This window comes from Lycorma delicatula, chromosome 4, assembly GCF_047948215.1.
Source record: "Lycorma delicatula isolate Av1 chromosome 4, ASM4794821v1, whole genome shotgun sequence".
Taxonomy (NCBI): Eukaryota; Metazoa; Arthropoda; class Insecta; order Hemiptera; family Fulgoridae; genus Lycorma; species Lycorma delicatula.
Window position 1 is genome coordinate 84,746,673 of NC_134458.1, and position 23,391 is coordinate 84,770,063.

The 23,391-nt window shown below is 30.8% G+C and overlaps 1 protein-coding gene across 1 annotated transcript; it reads right to left on the bottom strand.

Annotated features, from left to right (window-relative positions):
* Positions 1-13,075: 13,075 nt before the first annotated feature.
* LOC142322666 (DC-STAMP domain-containing protein 2-like) lies at positions 13,076-22,893 on the bottom strand. Its single transcript, XM_075361742.1, has 4 exons — positions 22,747-22,893; positions 22,307-22,466; positions 16,864-16,985; positions 13,076-13,141 (listed from the first exon to the last, which is right to left on the bottom strand). Exons 1-4 carry the CDS (start codon positions 22,822-22,824, stop codon positions 13,076-13,078), a joined length of 426 nt encoding a protein of 141 aa, XP_075217857.1. The 5' UTR covers positions 22,825-22,893.
* Between the last annotated feature and the right edge of the window lie 498 nt (positions 22,894-23,391).

The window sequence follows — 23,391 nt, forward strand, 5'->3', positions numbered from 1 at the left end:
CGAGTGGTTATAGACCACTGTGCCTCCTCAGCTGTATGGGGAAGCTTGCTGAGTGGATGATTGTCATAAGGCTTTTAGAAGAGATTGAGCGAGGGGAGGGTTTTAGCCTAAACCAATTTGGATTTAGGAAGGGATATACAACTACGGCGGTGATAAATAGAATCATGAAGATCGCTGATGATCCCGGCGGTGGTGTTGTTGGACGTAAGTAATGCGTTTAACTCACTACCATTCGGGTGGATCCTGAGTGAACTTAAGAGAAGAGGAGTCAGCCCATACTTGCGACATCTTATTCAAGATTATTTAAGAGGACAAGTGGTGGTGGGGGACTGTGCTGAGGGGGCCCAGATTCTGATTGAGATGCAGGCCGGAGTACCCCAGGGTTCAGTTTTGGGGCCAACATTGTGGAATGTAGCCTATGATGGGGTGCTCCACTTGGATTATCCAGAGGGCGTGTACCTAACCGGTTTTGCCGATGATTTGTCTCTGGTTATATCGGCTAAAACGGAGGATGAATTGGTGAGGAAGAGCAATGAAGCCAAGCGGATGGTACATGCCTGGTTGGAGGAGAAGGTCTTCATTTGGCCTTAGAGAAGACTCAACTTGTGGTTATGGCAGGAAGGAGGCGGTTGGCTCCAATAACTTTAGTAGTAGGATATGTGGAGTTTGCGCCGATAGCCAAAGCAAAGTACCTTGGAACCTGGCTCAATAATAAGAGATCTTTTCAGCCTCATGTGGTCGACGCTGTACAGAAAAAGTAAACAAACAGTGGCTGAGTAGAAAGGGAAGTGTAAAGACCGAGTCCCAATCAGAGGTCCCCTGTGGGGTACCTCTGATTTGAGGCAGGCAAATAAAGACAGAGACCCAGTTAGGGGACCTCCTTGGGGGACCCTTGATTTGAGGCAGGCAATTGAGAGGACCTAATCCTGGCTGACCGGGTAGTAACCCATGCCAGGGACGGCATAGCTGGCTTCGGCATGGTCGCCCGGAAGGTTAGAGGCAATGGCACCCCTAGGACCGAGTGTGCTTCTGCGGCGGGTCCAGGCCTAGAGGATGGGATCGAAAAAAAAAAAAGGTCGATCACAGTCATGTATTTTGTGAATTAATATACCCTGCCAGATGAAAACGTCCTTTATTTTCAAAAAATGTATTGTTGAGGATACCAACAGAATTTTGGTCAGTAAAATGTTTAAATCATTGATAATAATTTTAGCATGATCTGTAGGTTTAAGTTCTTGAACAAACATTACTTAGTAGAGGAAAAGTTTCAGTTCTTTTCTTACAGCTTAATGTGCAGTAGCAACTCCGATATCTTGCTGCTGTGTTAACTTACTAATTGACTTTGGTGGACTTTCAGCCATAGCATCCAAAATATCAAGCAGCTTCTGTTTGTTTAGTTTAGGTAATCTTTCACTTTGAACAGCGTCTTCAACAGAGCCTGTTGCCCGAAATTTTTTGATAAGAGTTCATGTTGAATTGCAGAGAGAGAAGCAGGAGTATTTGGAAACTTTTCAGAAAATTTGTACTTCACTAAATCAATATACTTGTCACCTTCACGAAGATGTATTCAACAAGAAAAATGCGTACCTCTACTGAAAGAACCATTACATTTCTCACAACTATTCATTCCAATAAATGAAACAACATGAAATGAAACGAAGCATGTTTAATCACAACTCAACAACTGATGTCTTGGTTTATTACTGAGCAATGCCCAATGAACCCAGAGGGCAACCACCTAATGCTGAAAGAACAGAATGCACTACATAATTCTAAAGCGTACTGCACAGCTTCTTTCCAAACACATTGTATTTATTTTGTGTGTTTTATGTGCTAATTATGTGTAAACAGCATACTTTCAGTAAAAATTCTTAAGAGCACATATAGTTATGTACTATTCTCATCATTTACAACTGTTATATTTCTGAGCATAGCTCACCTTTAGAATAAGAATACTGAACTATATTACTGACAATAAGAAGGGAGACAATTAACAAGAGTATCACAGGAGTAATGAAATGTTTATTTATTATATTACGTCTGAAAACAAAGCGTTACACCATCATTACTTATAAAAGTACATTAATGATAAACTAAACATTAATAAAGCTGAATTCATATGAAGTAGAATATAAAAAAATAAGTTATCAAGATCATAACTACAAATTTTTAACATACGAGATTCTAAAACACAACTTAAAAAATAAGGAGTTTTACCTAACGATTGAAAAGACTGTGATAAAAATAGAAATAGAATGTAAGAGAGACAATGTGTTCAACAAAGCTTCCAAAATCATCTTCATATCATCCATCAGTCTAAATAAGATTTGCCTGCGTCGCTGATCTTCTGCATTATTTTCAAAAGAGGATGTTATATCTACATCTGCATATACTGCTTCCTCAAAAAAATGTGAAAATTCCAGCATTCCTGGCACAAAAAAATAAGAAATGGCAAGTCAACCCTCTAAAAATTCAATTAAACTGTATTTCTAGAAAAAGGAAGACTAATATTCTATTTTGTATCATGTTAACTGATTGTTTTATGACATATGAGATGAAAAAATAATTTTCACATAATTGTCATTACAGGTGAGGTGAGCTTAGGGAATGTACTTTCATAAAGGTAATCCTATATGTTGGATAACAGAAACTAAGGGCACTTAAATAAGATTTGGCATTCTTGAGGTATGGCACACAGACTTATCCTCCTCAGATCCCACACTGATATTCACTGTAGTGAGGAGCATAAGCATAAGTAATCCCAGAAATATTTCTTTACAGGCAAGCAGGTGTGATGATATAAGATTCTAAATGCATTTTGCAGTTACTTAGGATACTTTGAATCTGAGTGAATTAATAGCATTATGGTCCATTTCATTGCCCATAACCATAAATGGTTATGGTTATGGTTATTATGGTAACCATAAATGTTTGAACACACGTGCTATTTCCAAAATTTGGAATGATTGGTAATGAAGATGATTACTCTTTTACCTGTTTTATTTTCTTCAGATGTAATATATTTAATAAATTATAGTAGTAGTTATTAAAATTATTACTACGTATTATTTACTACGTAAATTATTAATTAGTACATAGTTATATAAATTATTGATTACACAAAATCCTCTGAGTAAATTAAATTTATTTTTATATTCTTTAATCCACTTGAGTTCTCATTCACACACACTTGCTCAGTATTTCTATCAATAGGTCCATGCTTGTTTACATATACATAATTTAACATTATTTAATGACAACACTAAACTTTCAGACATCTAAACACTTGATAAAAAAATATCAGTCAAATATCAGTCGATTTTGGTAGTTTCAGAACCCATAATTTCTATCCATGACCAAATTCCTCGCAGGCCAAAATCAATAACACACCATAATATAGAAAACAATTTAGGAATCTCAGAAGTAAATAATTAGAAAAAAGAAATTATAGAAATATTTTGCAATAATAAATTTAAAAACTATCTTTATCGATGATTGTACAGGACTTTAGGAATAATGAATTTCCAATATTTGTTGAACAGTTATGATTATATGTTACTTAAGTTAAAATCAATCCATTATTTATAATGTACTGATAAGAAATTATAAATAATGACAATGCCAACTTGGCTGATTTATAAAAATATGTTTAACTTAATATGTTTTCTTATTGTATGTGTATTTTATGATAATTTTACATTGAAGATGAGAAAACTTCTCAAAAGTGTTATCTTGTAATAAAACGTAAAGCATACTAGTTACCAACTCAACCCACTAAAAATTATACAAAAATAGTAACATAATTCACAAATACAAAACATTTTGTACTTTTTTTTAACTAAATACCACAATTTTTCTAACTGCTCTAAAATTGGTGTCAAAAAATGATAATACCAGCAGCTAATAAAAATTAACACAAATAAAGTAAGAACAGACCAAAAGTCTGACCGGCATTACTGAAAGGAACTGCAAAAAATCCTTTCAGCAAAGTTTATGGATGTTTTTACACAAAAACAACTGAAATGTTGCAGTAATGAAATCAATTTGAAATACTTTTTACCTTTTTCTGGCATGCACAATATAAAATAATAATTACTAACAATGATAATGACCTTTCTTCACAGTATCAAAAAATAGCGAGTCCAAAAAATCAATAAAAACGCAAATGTTATCCATGAACTTAACAGAATGGCAGACATTTGATGCAACATATGCTGGTGAACAAACCCTCTGCAAAGAAGGTTTTACTTGTACCTATATAACAATAAAAAGCAAACACAAATTATCTGAAGTTATATATTATTAAATAACTCTTAAAATCCATAAATACTGCTTTGCTATTTTTATCTTAAGATCCTGATTACTTTCTAGTAATAATTACAAATACTCACTAGACAAATTTTTTGATCCAACTTTTTAAAACTTTGAACTAAAATTACAGAACATACATTAATCTCATTAGAAATAAAACTGATTATTTCAAGACAATTGGATTACAGTATTTGTAGAAATAACAACTTATATATTAAGGACCCATATTAAATGTATGCCATAAATAATATAATTTTAAATGATTTAGGACATATAAAATTTCTGGAACCAATGGTTGTCAAACTTTAATTGCTCATATATATATTATTATTATTATGCTTTAACGGCCAACATGGGACCACTTAAGTCAATTTTAGTTGGATCTTTTCTGAGAAAAGCGTGTTATTTTACTCTTCCGAGCTGCCCAGTATTTCTTCATCTTGCTTTCTTTTCTTCATCCATAAACACCTTCTTCGTTGTATTTTGTCGTTTGTTTAAATCTAATGCTTTTGTCTTTTAGCTTTGTAATTTTTCCAGTTTTATTCTGTAGGTCAGTCAGGGAAATTCCCAGTTCTTTCTATATATATATATATATATAGAAAGTTCTTCTTCTTTTCTTTTTAACTCATTTTCAATTTTACAAAATCAACTTTCATTATCATTATTTTTAATACCGATATACTCATATTATTTATTTTATTTTTATTTTTCTTAACATGATGAGACTAATTAGAATTTTGTTTTAAAAATGTACAAAATTGTAAATGCTCTTGAAGATTTTTTTTCAAATTTCTATTTGTCGTTCCTATATAAATTTCTTTATAAGCGTGTTCTCCCCATTCTATTTTAAATATGGTTGCTTTGTTACAAATTGATTTTAATTAGGTTTATTTTATCTGATCATTTAAATGATCAGATATTTCCAAAATAAAAAAAATTACCCGTGATGGGAAATGCAAGCAACCATATAATGTGGGTGAAGCCACGACGTGAATGCTAGTATATATAGTTGTGATTTTTATTTGTGGGGCAACCAGACAGGTAAGGTTTACCAGAGCAATCCACAAACTCTTGATGCACTGCAACAGAATATATGCAACACCATCACTAACATCCAATGAGACAAGTTACAGCAAGTCACACTGAATGTGATTCATCAGGCCAAACTATGCCTGATCAATAGAGGTCAACATTTCTAGCAGTATCTGTAGAGATGATGGAACACACATAAGCAGGTTTGTGTCTTTCATTTACTTGTATAACATCAGCTTACAGTTCATATGTTCTTCGCTTGCTTTGGGTTCAGTTTATCTTTGTCTACTATGTATATATTCATTTATATTCAAAAGTGAAAGGGATTACTATTATTATTATTATTATTATTACTGACTTACTAAGAAGCATTTTAAGTAACTGGTATTTATGTCTGATAAATTCCTTTATACTATGGTATCTATATTAACATATGTACATGTGAGTGTTTGTGTGTATGAATGTATCTATACATATGTGTATGTGTGAGATTTCTGTTGTGGATTGGATTTGTCCGGTAATTTAATGTTATGAAATTTTTATACTGTAATAAATTTCTCATATCTATAGCTAAATTGATAAATTATCATTTCTGTTTATATTATATTAGGTATTTTTGCTTGCTAGCGATGTACTTTATCTTGAATTGAATTAAGATCAGTTTTCCGGAATGGCATTAAGAAAGATACATGCTGTACACAGTTATTTTGATAGTTTTATTAACATTGCAGTATCACATACTCTTAAATAGTATTAATAATTTTCATTAATTAATTAATTTTTTTTCTTATGATATTACAGAAGATTTATGAACAGAATGAACTGAATTTCTATGATATTGAAATTTTTATTTTTTATTATATTAATTCATAAATGGATATTCTGCATACAGTATGATACTTGATTTTCTAAATTAGATAAATTGTGTATGTGGATATGTATATGTGTGTTTGTGCACACGTGTGCTAAACATCTGAAGAAGGTACTATGAAATGAGACAACTGTCATGTTTAAATAAAACTAGTGAAAATTAAAAAAACATATATTGCTTTCATTTTTTCAATTTTTTTTAATATTGATTTTTCACTAAGTTAAGGTATCATCCATTCAGTTAGTGTTTCTATTATATTTATTTGCAGATACAGTAAGCTTTTTGATTGACTTTTTATTTCCCTTTTACATTTTCATTATGTATAAATTTAAAGATAATATTTTGTTCACTATCAAAATGTCAGGGGTCTTAGAACATAACCCACCGGGTTGGTCTAGTTGTTAATGTGTCTTCCCAGATCAGCTGATTTGGAAGTCAAGAGTTCCAGCGTTCAAGTCCTAGTAAAGCCAATTATTTTTACACGGATTTGAATACTAGATTGTGGATACCAGTGTTCTTTGGTGGTTGGGTTTCAATTAACCACACATCTCAGGAATGGTCAAACTGAGAATGTACAAGACTACACTTCATTTACATTCATATATATCATCCTCATTCATCCTCTGAAGAATTATCTAAACGGTAGTTACCGGAGGCTAAACAGGAAAAAGAAAGAAAAGAAAGGGGTCTTAGAACAAAGTTGTCTAACATCTATGTTTCTGTTTTATATCTCTCTTATATTATTGGGTTGACTGAAACATGGCTGAATAACAATTTATCTGATGCTGAATTATTTGGGAGTAACTATCAAATACATAAAAAGACTCCCTCTATGAATCATGAGACCTTGCCGTTGGTGAGGGGGCTTGAGTAATCAGTGATACAGAATAGCTGGACCAAAGGTGCAACCATATCAGAGAGGTATCTGTCGAGAGCCAGACTAAGGAATGATTCCTGAAAGAGGGCAGCAGCTCTTTCAGTAGTTGTTAAGGGCGTAGGTCAGGACGACTTAAATGGCCATATCAACATCACTCAGTCCTCTGAGTACTGTGCAGCTGAAAGCAATGGAAAACTACAGCTGCTTTTTTTTTCCAAGAAAATGTAGCTCTCTGCATTTTCATATAGCAATGATGCCTTCCTTGGTAAAATATTCCAGAGGTAAACTAGTCCCCCGTTCAGATCTCTGGGTGGGAACTACTAAGGAAGGGGTCATAAGAAAATTAAAAAATAACATTCTACGAGTCGGAGCGTGGAATGTTAGAAGCTTAAAAAAGGTTGGTAGGTTAGAAAATTTAAAGAGAGAAATGGATAGGATAAATGTAGATGTAGTAGGAATTAGTGAAGTTCGGTGGGAAGAGGAAAACGACTTTTGGTCAGGTGATTTTAGGATAAATAACTCAGCTTCAAATAATGGGCAGGCAGGAGTAGGTTTTGTAATGAACAAGAAGATAGGGAAGAGAAGAGAATATTTGAAAATGCATAGTGATAGAATCATTGTAATAAGGATAAAATCAAAACCTAAACCGACAACAATTGTTAACGTCTATATGCCTACAAGCACCCATGATGATGATGAGGTAGTGTGTACACAAAGAAATTGACGAAGCAATTAAACACATAAAAGGAGATGAAAATTTAATAATAGTTGGAGATTGTAATGCAAGCATTGGAAAAGGCAAAGAAGGAAATATCGTGGGTGAATATGGGCTGGGCAAAAGGAATGAAAGAGGGGACCGACTTATAGAGTTTTGCACAGAGTATAATTTATTAATTGCCAACACCCAGTTTAAAAATCATAATAGAAGAATATACACATGGAAAAAGCCAGAAAAAGCAAGGTATCAGATAGATTATATCATGGTTAAGAAAAGATTTAGAAGTCAACTCGTTGACTGCAAAGCTTACCCTGGAGCAGACATTGATAGCGACCACAATTTAGTGATAATGAAATGTAGATTGGGGTTTAAAAGGCTGAAGAAAAGGTGCCAGATGAATCGGTGGAATTTAGAGAAGCTTGAGGAAGAGGATGTAAAGAAGATTTTTGAGAAGGACATCGCAAGAGGTCTGAGTAAAAAAGATAAGGTAGAAAATGTAGAAGAAGAATGGGAGAATGTAAAAAGGAAATTCTTAAATCAGCAGAAGTGAACTTAGGCGGAACAAAGAGAACTGGTAGAAAACCTTGGGTTTGAGACAATATATTACAGCTGATGGATGAACTAGAAAATATAAGAATGGCAGTGATGAAGAAAGTAAAAGAAACTATCGACAATTAAGAAATACTATAAACAGGAAGTGCAAACTAGCAAAAAAAGAGTGGATAAAAGAAAAGTGTTCAGAAGTGGAAAGAGAAATGAACATTGGTAAAATAGACGGAGCATACAGGAAAGTTAAGGAAAATTTTGGGGTGCATAAATTAAAATCCAATAATGTGTTAAACAAAGATGGTACACCAATTTATAATACAAAAGGTAAAGTTGATAGGTGGGTGGAATATATTGAAGAGTTATACGGAGGAAATGAATTAGAAAATGGCGTTATACAGGAAGAAGAGGAAGTCGAAGAGGATGAAATGGGAGAAACAATACTGAGATCTGAATTTAAGAGAGTATTAAAAGATTTGAATGGCAGAAAGGCTCCTGGAATAGACAGAATACCTGTAGAATTACTGTGCAGTGCAGGTGAGGAAGCAATTGATAGATTGTACACACTGGTGTGTAATATTTATGAAAAAGGGAAGTTCCGTCAGACTTCAAAAAAAGTGTTATAGTCATGATACCAAAGAAAGCACGAGCAGATAAATGTGAATAATACAGAACAATTAGCTTAACTATTCAGGCATCAAAAATTTTAACTAGAATTCTGTACAGAAGAATTGAGAGGAGAGTGGAAGAAGTGTTAGGAGAAGACCAATTTGGTTTCAAGAAAAGTATAGGGACAAAGGAAGCAATTTTAGGCCTCAGATTAATAGTAGAAGGAAGATTAAAGAAAAATAAACCAACATACTTGGCATTTATAGACCTAGAAAAGGCATTCGATAATGTAGAGTGGAATAAAATGTTCAGCATTTTAAAAAATTAGGGTTCAAATACAGAGATAGAAGAACAATTGCTAACATTTACAGGAACCAAACAGCAACAGTAATAATTGAAGAACAGAAGAAAGAATCCATAATAAGAAAGGGATCGGTGGGATTTTATTATGTTAATAATAGTTTTTCAACTATCTTTCTCTATCATTCGTTACTTTCTCTAACTAACTTTCTCTATCTCCGTTACTTTTTAATCTTTACATAGAACTAGCAGTTAATGATGTTAAAGAACAATTTCGATTCGGAGTAACAGAACAAGGTGAAAAGATAAAGATGCTACGATTTGCTGATGATATAGTAATTTTAGCTGAGAGTAAAAAGGATTTAGAAACAATGAATGGCATGGATGATGTCCTACACAAGAACTCCCGCATGAAAATAAACAAGAACAAAACGAAAGTAATGAAATGTAGTAGAAATAACGAAGATGGACCACTGAATGTGAAAATAGGAGGAAAAAAGATTATGGATATAGAAGAATTTTGTTATTTAGGAAGTAGAATTATTAAAGATGAACGAAGCAGGAGCGACATAAAATGCCGAATAGCACAGGTGAAATGAGCCTTCAGTCAAAAATATAATTTGTTTGCATCAAAAATTAATTTAAATGTCAGGAAAAGATTTCTGAAAGTATATACTTGGAGTGTCGCTTTATATGTAAGTGAAACTTGGACGATCGGAGTATCTGAGAAGAAAAGATTAGAAGCTTTTGAAATGTGGTGCTATAGGAGAATGTTAAAAATCAAATGGGTGGATAAAGTGACAAATGAAGAGGTGTTGCGGCAAATAAATGAAGAAAGAAGCATTTGGAAAAATATAGCTAAAAGAAGAGACAGACTTATAGGCAACATATTAAGGCATCCTGGAATAGTCGCTTTAATATTGGAGAGACAGGTAGAAAGAAAAAATTGTGTAGGCAGGGAACGTTTGGAATATGTAAAACAAATTGTTAGGGATGTAGGATGTAGGGGATATACCGAAATGAAACGACTAGCACTAGATAGGGAATCTTGGAGAGCTGCATCAAACCAGTCAAATGACTGAAGACAAAAAAAAAAAACATAAAAAGAATGACAGGATAGTAGATGTGGAGCTGTTTTGTTGGCAGTTGGTAAGCTATATCATTCGTAAATTTGTAATGATACTGCAGATCCTGAGTTTGAGAGTGTGTGGTTTAAAGTTTATACTGGTAATTTTAGTGTATTAATTGGTATAGTTTATTTCTCTCTAGTTACTTCTATTTGTTGGTATCAAACTTTTTTGAGTATGTTTTATGCGCCTTTATGAGTATATAGTATATAGTTGTAATATTTTGCTTTTGGGTGATTTTAACTTCCCTGAAATTAACTCAATACTGTTTAAATTTGAGAAGGGAACACTTGATACATGGATGTTGGGTAACTTCATTCCCTATTGGATTTCAAATCCTTCAATTTAATAATGAACTATTAATTGTTCCTAATAAAATTTCATACAATTTTTAAATTAGCTTATTTTTATAGTCTTTATAACAAATTCGTTACAACTATTTAGGAGGAACGATACAATTTTACACATGAATTTAGCTATTGTTTGCTTTTATGCTACGATTAATGACTTTTAGAGGAGTGTGTTCCAAAAAAAAGGTTAATGGCGCCTACTCTTGCCTCCCATGTTGGTTTTCGGCTGAATTATTAGGGATATTCATCGAAAATACCTCCGTGCCCACAAGAGGTGGCATTCTCAGAATGATTGTGTATCATGATTTATTATTCAGAGTTCTAAAAATCTCTAAATATAAGAATTGACATTGCTTACCAAACTATATCCAGTTTGTGGAAGATATTTTAAAGTAAGACATAAAGCATTTTTGGAATTTTATTAGGCAAAAGAAAAACTCTGCTTTTTATCAGAATAAAATGTGTTTGAGTGGTATTAATTTTTCTGACAGTGATATATCCTCCAATTCACTCAATACTTATCTTCATTGTAAACAAAAGCTCCTCCATTGTACTGCTTTAATGAACTGAATGGACATATTACTGATAGTTTTGAATAACAGTGATTTATTGACCATTAACTCATTTAATTTAGATGTTATTGAGGCAATAAATAGCTTCAAACTGAAGACATCCTACAGTCCTGACGGTATTCCAACTTATACTGTTTCGAATTTATGAGGAAGTTCTTACTAAACAGCTTTGCTTCATACTCATTTTATCTCTAAAAATGAGCTTTCTTGATAAATGGAATCTGGATAAAATTATTCCAGTATCTAAATCGAGGAATTGTAATGAAGTGCCTAATTATTGTCCCATCTCAATTATTAAGGCTTTTACTAGAGTTTTTTAAAAACTAAGAACAAACATTTATGGTGACATGTCACACCTTAAATTTATGTCTACAACATAGGTTCATGACAGGCTGTTCAGTTGTGACTAATTCCTCATTGTTCACAGAAGATTTTATGAAAATCCTACATACCAGGGGAAGGGTAGGTGTTACTTATACCAATTTTATAAAAGTTTTTGTTATGTTGATCATGTTGTATTATTAAAAACACCTAGTATATTCGGGATCTCTAATGGGTTATTACAGTTGACTGGATCACATCTAATGAACAGGAGGCATTTAACATTTCTCATTGAGGCATTTAACGATGTTAAAGTTTGTCATGAGAAACAATTCTGACTCCTGATTTATTCAAGCAAACATGAATTATTTATTGATTGGATGTGATAAAAATAGAGTGCATTTAAATCCAAAGAAATGTAGTGTTGGTTGTATCTAGGCAGAGATCTTAAGTACCTGTACCTTTTTATATAACTGGTGATTTCATGTTACTTGTGGTTGTGTCTGTTAGGGTCTGGGAATTATATTTGACAAACATTTTCAGTTTATTTTAAATGAGACTAACAGACAACTGGGATTTATAATGAAATACACTAAATATTTTCAGGATATTGATGTAATTAAAATACTCTGCATGTCTAAGTGAGAAGTTGCCTTGAGTAGGCTGTATAGGCTGTACAGATATGGACTTTGTTCATCAATTATTGGATACACCAAGTAGAGTCCAAACAGGTTTTTAAGCAGGAATGCACTAGTGTTGGAAAACGGTTCTGGTACTGCTTTTTGAGAGAAATAAAAAAATGGCCCTTTCATATAAAATTTGTTTTTATTAAAGTTTTAACTTAAATAAACATAGACATATGTTTATTTAAAAATAAAAGATATAACCTAAATTATAAAAATCAGACTGCACAAAAATAGTCCTTGCTTTTGGATATTCAAAGGCAAACAGTGACAAAATAAGACATTAAAAATCTAATTCACGAAGAAAAGTTGCATTTGACATGAAAAAAATAAGTTTGTAACAAAACATGCTTCACTTTCAGACAAAAGTCTTCATAGTTTTAATCAACAGATTATGATTATTTCAAATGGTTTAAAAAGTAATATCACATAATTTTACAGTTATTTTTGTTGGATTGACATTTAAAAAAAGTACTACCCCAAATGGTTTTTTGCACCTATCGAGTGAAGGGGTGGGCGGATTTTTATTTTCTTTCCACCAAACTCTTTATTTTTTTCATGTTGTCAATTAATTTAATTAAATGTTACCATTGCCATCTAAGATTTTTGAATTGGGGTACGTGTAGCAGAAGTTGGATTTCACCCGTTTGAAAATAATTTTAAAAAGGTTCCCCCTGAGAATGGTATACATGCCTGCAAACTAAAATACAGTGGGACTGATAGCTGTTGAATAATAAATGTGGTAACTTTTCAAATGATCACCCAGTATATGGGCTGATCCTGTTACCTTCATCTGTAATTACTTGCAACCAAATAAATATCACCTGCAAAGAATGTTTAAATCTGAATATTTTATTATTTAAACATTTTACATTAACAAAAACAGGTTCTAAATAAATAAATATTTCTATATTAATAGAATCAGAATATTCAGTCTTAATGTCTGACAGAATGGATGTAATCTCAGTAATAAACAAAAAAGAAAAAATGTTGGAGTGATCGCAAAACAGCACCACTCATGAGGCTCTTTTGTGATATGAGGAATATCATTCATATATGAATTAATAAATAATTATATTACAACTATATTAATAGTAATAATCTAATAAATCAGGAAAATACCAATACTGCCAACAAAGAAGAAAAATTATCTTCAGAACTAAATTTATTCCTGAAAATTATAAGATAATATGTTTACCATTATATTTTTAAACAGTAAAGCAAAATAAGATAAAAGACACAGATATGAAATTGTCAAGAACAATCTAAAGATAGAATAAACTACCTATCTAAATGACTCTACAAACTACAGATTCCAAAACTTTTTTAAAACGGTTTGAAGATAAAAATTTATTAAAACTTTATAAATAAAACTTTGGCTACAAAGTTTTACTAATAATTCAAAGTTTGCAATTTACTAAATTTTAAACTTTTTTTCATATACACTAATTTATAAACCAAAACTTTGCAATTATTAACCCATCAATGCTAGTGAGCATTGTGCTCACTCTGACTTCAATTTTTTTATGACTTACTCAATTGTTTTTAGAACTGTTATAATATGTTTTCTGCAATACATATAGATGCAGTCATAATTATTTTCTTGTTAACAATACATTTATTACTCCTGCGTTCAGCTGCATACAAGTAAGTGATGTTTCATCATTTACTGTTTTTAAAGTATATACGAGTATTTATTTTCAATAAAGCCTAAATTTTTGTGTAGCACTTTCAACTTTTTATTCATTTTTAACAAATTTCACCTTGAGAACATTTTTTAATTGTACTAATACATATATTGCATAACGTAACGGTCATTACATTACAATAAAATATTCCATAAATAATTTGTATTTATTTACATTTTTGTAAATTTTAAGAGATTAGAGGTGTAGAAAACAAAATATTAGACAGCCATTTTACAACAGCGCCAGTAAAATTAGGGTTTCTTTCATACTTATGTTCAAAGTTTTTGTTATTCTTCTTTAAAGAATAATTTTCATTTTTATAAGTTAATAGTTTTACAAACAACCGTGTAAATTTACAAAACCACTTGCTGCTTAACAATCTCAGCTGAATATTTCATTATATACATATGCTAAGTTCAGCAGCTAGTTAATTTTTTTATATTACAAAATTAATGTTAAATATATATTTTTTCTGATAAGCATTATTTTTTAATTAAATACAGTCTACAGAAATATATAATAATTTACAGATTTACTATTCATAGTTTTGAATTTTTATATAGCTGTTCCTATACAAAAATAAACTGCAAGCAAATGACATAAACTCATTTAATTACTTTTCTTGGTTTTATAATTACAACATGAATTAACAATTAATGACTGCAACATTATTACAATTCAGAATCTTTTAGAACAACTCTTTGACAATCAGTAATGTGTAAGTAATTAATCAGCAAATGTCAACAGCCAGAAAACTACCACTGAATATTCCCAGAAAAATGCAACAAAAATGCTGACTGTGGTCTTATTTCAGAGCACTTTTACTTTACAAGAAGTAAATCATTAACTTAACATTTTGAATCATTAATTATATTATCAACATTACAGGTTGTTTGTTCAGTGATAAACTAACTGTATTTAATTTGCTGCTTTCAAGTATTTTTCATAAAATTAATCATTTAAAAGAAAGTCATTAGAAATATTATGGACTTCTTATAACAACACAATTCATATTCAATTATTATTGAACTTTTTTAATTAAAATAGGTGTCATATTCTCTCTTGTGCAACTAAATAAGCTTAGGGCAATTTTATTTTGTTTTTTTTGTAAGCAAGTCAATTCTACTTTACTAAATACACTACTTGAATATAGCATCCTGGGCTATATTCGAACAGCATCTGTTGAAATTCATTGAATCATATCTTCTTTAGAATTATACTTCTGATGACATTAAAGAAACTGCAATGGAACAAGAAACATTTATTTTTTTCCTTGCACAGCAAAGGTATAATATTCCAAAAACTTACTTGTTTACTAGATCTCAAACATGTTAAACAGTGTGAGATTGAAAGTTTAAAAAGGACTGTAACAAAATAAGTTAGAGATTATTTCGTGAGTAATGCAAGTGTTGTGTTTTGTGAACACGTTAATAAATAACTGCTACAAAAAGCTAAATAAATATTTCTGTTTAATTGTATTCTATCTAATGTATACTAATTTTGTCTCATTGTATTGTTACGGAACAATCACCTTTATTCCATAACACTTTACTCCATAACTTTATTTGTAGTTACACTAATTGCAGTAAATTCATAAAACCTAGTAGTGAGTGATTATAGTATATTTAATTTTCCTTAAAGTTTTTTCTTTCATTTTCCTCTAATTAACAATTATATCCAGGATTAAAATAGTGTTAACAACTTTCAGGATTAAAATATTCATGTGGATACATGAATATGTAAATTCAATCTGATCTTTTTCTACATATGAGGAAACATCATACAACATGCCAAAAAAAAGAAAAAGTATCCTTTGTTACCAAAAATTTCAAAACCTAAAAAAAAAATAGAATTTTTAAATGTATTTTTGACACAAATTACAACAGGCCATGCATGAAGTCAATGGAATACTACTAAAAATATGTTGTACATTATAACAAAAATTAATTCAGAGAGAAGTTCTCCTTAAACAAATTAACTAATTTACCAACCTTTTCAACAAGAATGAAAAAAGATCAAGGTTTGATGCCAGCAACCCCAAAAAAATAAACCAGAAAATCAGCCAGGCACCTCAAAATTAATTTTTAACAAAAATCAAAAATTATAAAAATAATCTACGTATTACAAATTACAAGTAAACTGTAGTAAAATTATATTAGAACTGTAATTCACTGGTCCAACCAGTAACTTTTATATACTTAACTGTCAGAGTTCACATAATTAATTATGTGGCTGTTTTGTAAAAAAAAACAGTGAGCTACCAGCTCACTGGTTTGGGATGCTGCATAAAAACAATGCCATAGCAGTACATATAATAAAGGCTAATAGTGATACTGACAACAGTAATAGATATTACATTTTAAGTAACCAAATAAAATACTGAAAGTGAAGAATGAAGATTGAAATAGCAGTTAATGATAAGGAAAAGTAATAGAAATAAACATCACTAGATGCAACTTTACAAAAATATTAAATATTTAGATACAGTACAAGAGTAGTGTGAAAGACAAAAGTGTAGTATTGTACTATTCAGTTTACTAGCATAGAAACATTTGGCAATTAAAAAAAAACCTTTTTAAAACTCAACTTTTCTAGTTGAAAGATTGTTAAAATATGATGATAAATGGTTTACTACTTTTTTAATCATTTTAAAGTTTTATCATACTTTGTTTGGCTATTCAGTGATTACAAGGTATCTGTAAATCTATTTTTAAGAACAGGGACTTTTAAAAAAGTTATAATAACCAAGCATTTTTTACATCTTATTTGTAGCATATCTTTTAATGAATATAATTATATTATTCCTATTATTAAAAAAAAATTAATTTGTTTTAGAACATACACATCAGTGTACTTACAACACAGTCATTCATATTATCATCAAACACCTTCATACATCTTCCAAAAGGAGTTCCAAATTTATTTAAGCATGTATTGAATACAGTTTCCAGCCAATCCATACCATCACTTAGACTTTCCACTGCAATATAAAATACTACATTAACTACATATATCTCCCTTATTTTTAAGTGTAATCAGTTAGGATTCTGGAAAAAATTGGATTTATGAACACCATAAAAAAAGTTTATTTCATAAATTTTTATTCAAGTACTATAAATAGACATTATCAAAACAGCACAAAAAACGTTTTACAAGATAAAAGCAATTATATAAGATGTAGAAAGTTATGTATAATTTTTTATTTACATTAAGACACCATAAATATATAAATAAATGAATAAATATATATATTTATATTTAATAGATCAACCCTAAGTACAGAACAATTGAAATAGGATGACTTACCTTATTTCATTACATAACAGAAGCGCTTTCGCGAATTTTATTCGCATCATCAGCTGCATTCATTTTATATATTATTATTATTATGCTTTTACGGCCAACATGGGACCACTTAAGTCAATTTTAGTTGGATCTTTTCTGAGAAAAGCGTGTTATTTTACTCTTCCGAGCTGCCCAGTATTTCTTCATCCGTTCAGATCTTGCTTTCTTTTCTTCATCCGTAAACACCCTCTTCGTTGTATTTTGTCGTTTGTCTGTCTTTTGTTTAAATCTAATGCTTTTATCTTTTAGCTTTGTAATTTTTCCAGTTTTATTCTGTAGGTCAGTCAGGGAAATTCCCAATTCTTTCATATCTTCTCTAATTTCTTTGATCCATCCTACTTCTAGCTTTTGGAACCAGAGCTTTTCAATGATATTTCTTGACAGTCTTGTTTCCGGTGTCCTTATGAGATGACCAAAGAAAGAGATTCTTTTTTTCCGCATAGTATCAGTAACAGGCTCTATTTCTCGATACACCACCTCATTTGGCACAATCCACCATTGGCCTTCTTTTTGGTGTTTTTTATTGATACACGTTCTGACAATTCTCCTCTCTATTTTCAGAATTTTTTCAATTCGGTTTTTCTGAGTGATTTTGAAAAGGGTCTCGCTTCCGTAGGTGACTTCTGGCTGTACTACAGTTTTATAATGTTTAAGTTTTGTTTTAGCAGAAAGGCATTTTTTGTTATATGTTGACCAAGTTAATTTTTGGGATTTAATCATTTTATTTGTCCTGTTTTGCCAAGTCACTTTTTCATTTAAATTATAAGTTATTATTTCCCCTAGATATTTAAATTGTTTTACTATTTTAATTTTCTGATTGTTTACCGTAATGTGCTTTATTACTAGAGGATCTATGGCCATTAGTTCAGTTTTTTCGAAAGAGATATCAAGCCCTATCTTTTGTGCTAGGTTTTGAAGGCTCATGATTTGTGTTTTGGCTTCTTGAACATTATTTGCTAAAACAGCGAGGTCATCTGCAAATCCTAGGCAATTTAGTGTGATGGAGTTTTTCTTGGTACCCATTTTTATATTTTTGGGATTTATTTCATACCATTTTCTCATGACAAATTCGAGGGCGCAGTTAAAAAGGAGTGGTGAGAGGCCGTCTCCTTGCCTCAACCCAGTTTTTATGTAGAAGGGTTGAGAGAGTTCAGCTCTGAATTTCACTCTGGACTGGGTATTGATTAAAGTTAATTTTATCATGTTTACGAGTTTAGGGTGAAGGCCCAGGTTTCTCAGAATATTCAGCATGGATGGTCAGTGTATACAATCATAGTCCCTTTTAAAGTTGACGAAGGTGATTATTAGTTGTTTTTTCCGTCTTTTATATAAGTCCATCATAAGTTTTAGGGATATTATTTGCTCCGGGCAACCTCTCCATGGCCTAAATCCCCCTTGGTATTCTCCAAGTTCCAGTTCAAGTTGGTCTTTGCATCAGTTGTATATGATTCTCGACAGGATTTTGTATGTGCAATCCAGGAGAGATATGCCTCTGTAGTTTTCCGGATTAGTTTTATCCCCTTTTTTATGTAATGGATGAATGAGGGCTGTGGTCCAGTGTTCTGGAAGTTTTTCTTCGTTCCATATTTTCACGAAACATAAATATAGGGAAGTTTTGACTGAATAAACTGATGAGTGTTTCCAGAGTTCTGCGAAAAGCTGGTCTTCTCCGCTTGCTTTGTAGTTTTTTATTTCATTTAAGGCTGCGAGAACTTCTTAAATTGTTGGCGGGTTGATATTTACTGGTGAAGTTTTAACTGGAGTTTCAGTGTCAATCTCAAAAAGCTCTGGGGGGTCGTCACAGTTGAGGAGTCTATTGAAGGTTTCTGCCAAAATTTCAGCATTTTCTTTATTGGTGTGGGCCATATTTCCTTTTTTTCCTCTCAGCATAAGGGTGGGTGGTTCATATCTTTGAAGAGCCTGACCAAAAATTTTATAATAGTCTCGGAAGTTAGTTTTCTTGGAACTTTCTTCATTTTATATATATATATACATATATATATATATTTATTTATTACAAAACCATTAAAAACTTGCAATGTTAAATATACTTTAAAAATTAATTAAATTTGTTTTTAACTTTTAAATTAAATTTAACTTACCATACCTTAAAAGCATACAAAAATGTTAAAACCTTTTATTTAAATTATAATCCCAACAAGAGATAAAAACATAAAATATAAAAATTGTTTAAAATTACAAAATGTTAAATGTTTTATTATATACATATATATATATATATATATATATATATATATAGAAAACATATTAAGGTAAAATTTAAATACCCTGGAATGTTAAGTTTTCTTTGGGTTCAAAGTTAATTATAAAAGAAGAATCCAAAGAAAAGTTTTGGAATATTTTAACAAAAATTTCATCTTGTTGAAATATTTTTAAAATAATTAATATATACATATTATAAATAAGCAAAAAAGAGAATGTAAGCGTAATTCTTTATACTTTTTGATGGCATTTTATTATGTTTATTCTATTACCAAATGAATTATGGTCAAGAAATATTTAATACACATGTTAAGGCAAATAAATTTAACAAATAAGATAAAAAATATTCAACAAATTTTGTAGATCTACCAATTACACAAAAAAATTATAAAATTTATACTAGTACTATAATAATAATAACAAAAATACATCTGGACATTATTACTGAATTACCTGTTAGCCCAACCAATGCTCAAATAAACAATCAGTCACAAGTTTGGCAGATAGAGCTCTTATTTCAACTAATCTGAAAGATTAGGAATATACTTATAAAAGAAACAAAAGTAGTTCTTATAAAATATATTTATCCTAAAGAATATGACAGATATTATTTATAGAAAAAAATCGACAAATTATGCAATAATTCTGAAAAATTAAAAATATATATCAGAGGAAAAATATTTTTAGTTAATATAATCTAAATTAACTGTCAGAGAATATTTCAAGAATGGTTAACAATAAGTTCACCATTATCCACAATAATTATAACAATTACATAAAAAAATGCTTAAGACACAGAAAAAAGGACAACTTATCATTATGCAATTTCGATTCAATGAGTTAATGCTGAATAGTTCTAAGTTTAGAAGAGATCCTACATTAAAATTATGGTATATTAATAATCAAGAACACAAGTCTGAAAATGTAAAATAAGGATAGGTGGAAGGGAAAAAACGAACAATCTCTAAAAGAAACAGGACTAGCATTTAACTGAACTGTAAAATCATTTATTTAGTTTTTTAAAAATTGTTTATATCTATCATTAATTTTCAATTATAAGTTTGTTATGTGAAAATAAATTATGAAATTCATTACAGAATAATAAAACTTTAAATCTTATTACTGAATAACATGAACATTTTTTGTTTGTCCTTTGTACACTTTGAGACAAAAACAGAGTTATCACTGAATTTTTTTTAAAAAAACCGATGGAAAAATGATATATTTCATAAGCTGGTATTACCCAGAATAGTATATTTCCTCATATAAAAAGGTAATGTGATAAAAAAATACGTATTAAAATATAAAGATTTGGACTTTAGTTTTTTAGAGTTCAGTTCAAAACCATATGCATATCAGCTTAAAAGGTTTTTTCTCTATCAATTCTTGTTACTCAGGTAGACCAATATATATCTTTAATAAAATACAGTAGAAAAAAAAGGATAATCCAGCTCTTTTGTTTAACAAATCTCATACTCTCAAAGTAAAATGCCTACAGAACTTGCTGTACTGCTATCACCACAACCTTGCGTCTTCTTGGAAATAGACCCACAATTTATAAAAGTTGCTGAACATTCATGTTAAGTTAAAACAATCATTCTAACCTGACATGGAATTTTTCCACAATTTACAATCTTTACTTCTACAATCTAATAACAGATCTAATGATACCTTAACTGGGTTCTTCAATCAGAGATCTATTTTCTAATGGAAGATTGAGTTTCTTAGAGCAATGTCAGACTGCAATTCTAGCTAGTAATACAATCTACAGGCTGGTTGGTTCAAGCACCAATAAACGGTGGCCTAGTACCTCTTTCTGGTCAAAAAAATCAGCCATCTAATTATCCTCAACCCCTAACTGTCCACCTTACATCTCAGTTCTACATTGTTAAGTGCAAGAGGTTTAAAAACCTTAGCTGCATTCCCACAGCAGTAAAGAATAAAAATTGTTTGAAATAAGTGTTTCAAGTACAGCTTGACTGTCCAATCGAATATCTAAGCTAACCAAAGCTCAGTGTCAAAACACCTATCTTAGTGAAGTAAGCACCAGTTGGGTGCTTACCACTGGTAGTTTCAGAACCCATAATTTCTATCCATGACCAAATTCCTCGCAGGCCAAAAGTGACCATCTTATTTGCAGACAGCTTTTTTTCAACAAAGGATACAAAGTGAGCTTGCCCCTAGGGTGACCCTACATATATGAACCTTTCCCTTTCTTTTCCTGTTTAGCCTCTGGTAACTACCGTTTAGATAATACTTCAGAGGATGAATGAGATGATATGTACGAGTGTAAATGAAGTGGTCTTGTACATTCTCAGTTCGACCATTCCTGAGATGTGTGGTTAATTGAAACTCAACCACCAAAGAACACCGGTATCCACGATCTAGTATTCAAATCCGTATAAAAATAACTGGCTTTACTAGGACTTGAACGCTGGAACTCTCGACTTCCAAATCAGTTGATATGGGAAGACGCGTTTACCACTAGACCAACCCAGTGGGTTCTACATATATGAACCTGACAACAGTCAATCTAGTGCCACACAGGTTTCAGTTATGGTACTCTACAGTTAAGATGGCAAAGCACAAAAGAGGTTATGCTAATTCTTCTACTAAATAAAAGCATGATATTCTACAATAATAAACATGAACTTCAAAACCCAAATAGAAATTTAAAATGACATATTCAACTATTGAATGAATGAAATAAAAAAAAATCTTTTAAATACTTACACATTTCAAAAAGAATTTGTTTTCTATACTTGATAGCATTTTCAATTTCATGTCTTAATACATTCAATGTTTTTCTAATAGGACCCAATTTATCTTTGAAATAAAGTCCTGGCTGTGTAAGCATTCGCACTGCTCTGTTCAACTGAAGGTGTATAAGTTCCTAAAAATAAAATTATCATAAAGATGTCTTATGTGTATAACAAGAGGAATTATGAAATTAAGCTAACTGTCTATATAACAGTTCATAAAGCATTACCTATGGACAAGTAATAATTATTACATAAGTCCTAAACAAGATGATGATCTTTTCTGATGGCAAGTATTGCATTCTTTGTAAACTGATGATTCCATAACACTTGGAAGCCTCTCAGTTTATGGTATAATATAACTACCCTAGCAGTTGGTGACCAAAAGGATATTTTTTGTAAATAATTTCATACCTGCTTGCACGCCAGATTTTCTGAGAGGGCATCAACATTAATCAGTGTGTTCTGCAATGGATGCATAACAGCTAACATATATACATATAAAAGAATTCCTTGACGACCACGCTTGGAAAATACTTGAGGCAATACCAATAGGGCAACACATCTGTAAAGATTAAAAAAAATATATACATATATATTTGTAAGTATATATATATATATATATATATACTTACAAATATATATGTATATATTTTTTTATATATATATATTTTTTTATATATATATATATATATATATGTTAAACTATATTTAAATTCTGTTAAATTATACCTAAATTCTATTAAAAAAACCACCTTGTACAGAATACTAGATGATATAAAAAAAAATAAATATGATAATAAATATAAACAAATATGTCATATTGAGATGTCTTATCTCAATATAAGACATATTGCGATAAGACATATCTTACCGTAATTTTTCATGAAAGTACTTTTGCGGTATCCTGCATCCTCAGTCATGATTGAAATAATTCCATTATTACATAATAAAAAATTTAAAAGGGTCATTCTATGCCAAATCAACAACGTAGCCATTCACAACCCTACTGATTGGGATTTTCATGAAATCTGGTATGAATTAACTGCTTATAGAGTT